Genomic DNA, 5000 nt, shown 5'->3' on the forward strand with positions numbered 1-5000 from the left:
CAGAGGGTTGTTGGCCAAGTGAGTTGGCTTTTTTGATGCTATTATATGTATCTCATTATCGTGCAAACAGCCCTGCCCTATTCGCCGGTTATGATAAAACGCCAGAGGATTGTGTATCTCAATTTATCAACCTTGGCTTGGATTATGGTTTCAACTTTTCTCTTTTCCACCGTCATCTCGCATACATGCTCGAATCCCATCTTTCCCGAGTAGAAAAAGTCTGGTTCAATTCTCTCACATCGCAAGCATCTGCAATAGAATGGCTGAATGAAAGAGCTATCAATTTCAAGGAAAAAAGAGGGACTATCTGGGATGCGCGTCGAGGCTACAACATTACTGATGTATAATTAGTTGCGATTTGTGTGGGCAATGTAGCGCAGGTTGATGCATGAATTGTCGTATAGATCGTAATATAGATTCTTATTGTACAAACATTGTAATATTTTTACTCTCGGTGGCCCATATAAGAACCTTCTAAGTTCGATCCTTCCTGCCGTTGATCGCTAGTTTTTGTGTGGCGTACGTCGCTCATCTCCATTGCCTCGTTGTCACCTTCCTTTTCGATTCTTACTCTATGCTGACTCCGCCCCCTCGAACGTGAACGTGAATGTTGCGATTCAACGGCTGTGTCACCATCCAGATCGCCAACAACGGCGCCGCCACGAGGCATCGTTGGAGGCAATTCTTTGGGCTGAGAAGAACTAGAGGACTCCCCATCCTTGTTGTGGCGGAATTCTTGAAGATGGAGTTTGGTGGCTGAGGGACATTGGGATAGAGTGTGAGCTTCGTATTCGCCCTCTAGGTCTCGCTGATGGAAGGCATAGTCCGCAACGTATTCACCCAATTCAACCTCCTGCAAAATTGTCAACACTGCGACCAAAATCGCCACGCCAGCACACTTACGTCCATACCAACGATCTCCGCCTCATCGGTAGCACGAAAATGACAGCCAGGGATCAGGTTGATAAAGAACATGATGGCATAAGTGACAACAAATGTCCAGGCCATACCAACGCAAGCCCAAGCAATCTGTTTACCAAGTTGAACATAATGGCGGTCGCTGAAGCAACAGTTCATGAGTGCTTTGAATTGTGTGTTTGAGAAAGAAACACTTACAGCCATCCACCGTCGATGTCAGAGAAACCATCATTGGCGGCCACGCTGGACTGTGCGAACAGACCAGTCATGAGCACACCTACGATACCGGCCAAGGCGTGCACAGCGAAAATATCCATAGGATCATCAACACGCATGGTGACTTTCAATCTTGTTGCCAAGTTAGAAACCGCGGCAGAGACAAGGCCGATGAGAGCTGCCGCCTAGAAAATGGTTAGTCACGTTGAGAACATAAAGATTAGGAAACATACTGGGGCGCCGACATATCCAGCAGCCGGGGTGATGGCAACCAAACCTGCAATCGCACCTGTACAGTATCCGACCATGCTCCACTTCCTTTCAAGACGGAAATCCATAATGAGCCATACAACACCCCCAACGCTTCCTGCCAGATTGGTGTTGAAAATGGCAAGAGCAGCCTTAAGAGAGGCGCAGTAACAAGATCCTCCATTGAAACCCAGCCATCCAACCCAAAGGAAAACTGTGCCGAGCACGACATTGCTAGCAGAGTATGGTCAGCGTGGTATACTAGCTGTATGGATTTACTTACCCTACGTTCGAAGGTTTAAAGAGGACACGATCTGTGCCATACCCACGACGTTTCCCGATAAAGTATGAATATGCTAATCCAGCTGTCCCACTAGCTATCTCAACTGGGACGCCACCTGCATAGCTACACACCATTTAGAAAAGGCACAGAACCACGATGACATTGAAACTTACTCCAATACACCCCATTTGTTTGCCCACCCATTGGCACTCCAGATCCAGTGTGCCAGAGGGTCGTAGACTAAGGTAGTCCAGCAGAACATGAAAATCATAGCAGGCAGTATTCTGCTTCGCTCAGCTGCGGCGCCAAGCAAGACTGCCGGAACAAGGCAAGCGAACATCTGGTTGATATAAGCACAGTGCCTTTAACTTAAACCGCATGACTAACCAGCTGAAAAGTGGCAAATACAATTTCTGGAAGTTTGCCGTTGGCTTCCGGTATAGGTCTTTCCAAAACTTGTCTGAAGCCGATATTCCTGTGATAGGCTTGTGTCAGCATGACAACTGTCTTGAGTGTGAAGACAGAAACCGACCTTCCATCTCCCCAGAAACTACCTCCCGTTTCCGAGAACACTAAACTATATCCGATGAAGAACCACTGAAAGGAGACAATTCCCAGGGAGACCAGAGATAGGAAGAGCATTGACAAGGCATTTTTTCGTCGAGCAAGACCAGAGTACAGGTATCCAAGACCGGGAAGCTGCGGAGCTATGAATATCTGGTAACTTCTGGTGGCAAAAACAGATAACGCACCATGAAAACAATTAAAGCCGAACAAGTAAGCACCCATGCTATGTCTCCTGGGTCGAAAGCTAAAGGGAACAGTCAATATTCTGCTCTGTTTTACAAAGGGCGAACTCACCTGTTGGTTGACCAGCTAAGGTGGAGATAATGTCGGTTCCTAAAGGCTCGAAGTGAACCGCTCCATCGGACGACGACAGCAGTGCTCCATAAGTTATGTTGACCATTTTGCTTAGAATGTTCTGCAGTCGATGTGCTATGTGGTCGGCGAGAAGATGTGTCTGGCTGTTTGCTGGCTGGTACCCTTTCCACCGTCGATAGTCGACTCGCTTGCAGTTCCACTGTCTTTCCAGACTCTTGATATGGGTGTTTCTCACTTTCTTCAAAAAAAAAAAGGATAATAGATTGATGCAGGTGTATGTTACTGTACTTATTTATTTTTTAGCTTTTTGGAGAGAGAATCTTCTTGTGGCGGGGTGAGAAAATGCATATCTGCCAGGAAGCTGGAGGCTCATTCGTTTCGCATATGGAGCGTGCAGCAAAAAATAGATAGAGCCTAATCGATCGGATAATTCAGCTCGCCAGATAACTAACCCAGCTCTGATTGGCCAACCCGCTCCATGAATCCTCAATTATCATTTGTCGACGGTTTTAGTGCGATCTGGACAAGGCACAGATTGGGAAGTCACCATTAGATTTTCTTCGGCCGTCCCACAGTCCATTATCTTTCCATTAGTAACAACTACAAAAAATTTCTAATGAGTATTAGATTCCGCCGGCCTACACGGAGTGTGGAGTTGCCCGTGATGTCCATCCCCAAATAACGGAGCAACCGCGAGAAGGGAGAGCCGTTCCTACTAAAGTGACCAGCCGAGAAATCCGAAAGAGATCAAACTCAAAATCCAGACTGGATGTTTACGACGACCAACGGCGGAATTCTTCTTGTTGATAGTAAGTTCAATGCTCCCGATTATTGCGGAAGACCATAAGAAGACATCGAATACTGCATACCAAGGGGCAGGCCTTTAGGAAGCTCAATGGTCAAATACCTGCCAGTAAAACACAACAATGACTCAGCTCGATGATCGCTTGGACGATTTTCTGCGAGGAAGAAAGCAGAAAGGCCGATTCAGGAGTCTCAAAGAATACGATACATCACCACATTCTGGTCTCACAGATTTTGTGAGTCTTCTTTCTTGTCTGAACAGCAAGCTTATTAACCGACTCGGGCTGTGCACTCGCAGTCGTCAAATGACTATCTCTCATTAACTTCCTCTGAATCATTGCGTTCCGCGTATCTTGAGCGCCTTGCCAACAGTCCCCAAATACTCGGGTCGACAGGCTCTCGACTGCTCAGTGGCTGTAGTCCTGCCCATTCTGCCCTGGAAAATCGTCTCTCAACTCTCTTCAATTCCCCATCTGCGCTCCTTTTCAATTCAGGGTGGGATGCCAATGTGTCCTTTTTTGCCACGGTTCCCCAAGCGTCGGATTGGGTCATTTGTGATGAGCTAGTCCACGCGTCTGTTCATTCGGGCCTAAGGTCATCAAGGGTACCTCCAGAGAAGAGGCTGATCTTTCCTCATAACAGTCCAGAAGGGTTGGAGAAAGTGCTACAACAAATTGCTCGAAATCCCAGCTCTGGGCACGATTCCACCGTATTTCTGGCGCTGGAAAGTCTGTATTCGATGGACGGGGACATGGCTCCCCTTCCCCTTCTGCTAGACATTTTTGAGCAATATGTGCCGAGGACTAGACAGTGTGTTGTAGTAGACGAGGCGCATTCAACTGGCGTTTATGGCGAGCATGGTAAAGGTCTAGTCTATGCCTTAGGTGAGGAAGGAGGATGGGCACCAGGAGATGGCAATAAAAGGGGGAAGTCGAGGGTGGATGTGAGATTGATGACGTTCGGCAAGGCGGTTGGATGCTCTGGAGGTGAGCCGATCGCATTCTGAGATCGGGTAGATTGAAAAGTTGAATGTCGTTGAATAGCGGTTTTATTATGCTCGCCTACCGTGCGGACCTTCCTTATCAACTTTGCTCGGCCCTTTATTTTCTCTACCGCTATGCCTCATTCAACGGTAATCGCACTCCAATGTGTCTGGGACCTGTTGCTCGGCTTAGAAGGAGATAAGGTTTGTCGCTCAGAGGCGAGTTGGTTTACAGCTAATAGTTCACTACTTTCAGCGTCGTGAGAGCCTTATGGCTATTGCTGCTTACATTTATTCCCTTTTGAATGATCTTTTACGAAATACTCCTGCCGAGATTTTGCGCCTTCCCCCAAACTCTGGTGCCCAGTTCACTTTTCATATTCCCCCTCATGATACTGAGAGCGTATCATCTAGCCCGTTATCCCCTATCCTGGGGTTATTGACTCCGACGCCGCATGCTCTATCTGCATTTCTTCTAGAGAAAGGTTTCATCGTGAGACCAGTTGTACCACCCACTGTACCCCCAGGGGCCGAGCGCGTTCGTATATGTCTTCGCGCAAGCATGGACAAGAAGGTCATCGATCAACTGATGGCTGCTTTAAGAGAATGGGTGGAGAGCAAAATGAATGTTGGCGTCATGAGAGCAAAACTATGACAACATGTTTT

General features: G+C 47.4%; 3 protein-coding genes across 3 annotated transcripts in view; 2 read left to right on the forward strand and 1 right to left on the reverse strand.

The window, feature by feature from the left end:
• The window catches only part of CNBA2100 (hypothetical protein), a gene marked incomplete at both ends in the record, with an annotated part of 1326 nt that extends 979 nt beyond the window's left edge, over positions 1–347 (forward strand). The window contains 2 exons of the mRNA XM_773117.1: positions 1–18; positions 71–347. The exon at positions 1–18 is cut by the window's left edge and continues 231 nt beyond it. Coding sequence (XP_778210.1) covers positions 1–18; positions 71–347 — 295 coding nt within the window. The remainder of the gene's footprint in view (positions 19–70) is intronic.
• Positions 348–445: 98 nt separating this feature from the next.
• On the reverse strand, positions 446–2633 carry CNBA2110 (hypothetical protein; the record flags this gene model as incomplete). The annotated part of the gene is made up of 10 exons (XM_773118.1): positions 446–853; positions 904–1060; positions 1117–1319; positions 1368–1617; positions 1667–1789; positions 1840–2006; positions 2054–2141; positions 2199–2365; positions 2419–2477; positions 2528–2633. The coding sequence occupies 10 exons, from the start codon at positions 2631–2633 to the stop codon at positions 446–448; spliced, it is 1728 nt and encodes a 575-aa protein (XP_778211.1).
• Positions 2634–3474: 841 nt separating this feature from the next.
• Positions 3475–4989, forward strand: CNBA2120 (hypothetical protein; the record flags this gene model as incomplete). The annotated part of the gene is made up of 4 exons (XM_773119.1): positions 3475–3588; positions 3651–4338; positions 4396–4538; positions 4591–4989. The coding sequence occupies 4 exons, from the start codon at positions 3475–3477 to the stop codon at positions 4987–4989; spliced, it is 1344 nt and encodes a 447-aa protein (XP_778212.1).
• Positions 4990–5000: the final 11 nt, after the last annotated feature.

Source organism: Cryptococcus neoformans, chromosome 1, assembly GCF_000149385.1.
Source record: "Cryptococcus neoformans var. neoformans B-3501A chromosome 1, whole genome shotgun sequence".
Taxonomy (NCBI): domain Eukaryota; kingdom Fungi; phylum Basidiomycota; class Tremellomycetes; order Tremellales; family Cryptococcaceae; genus Cryptococcus; species Cryptococcus deneoformans.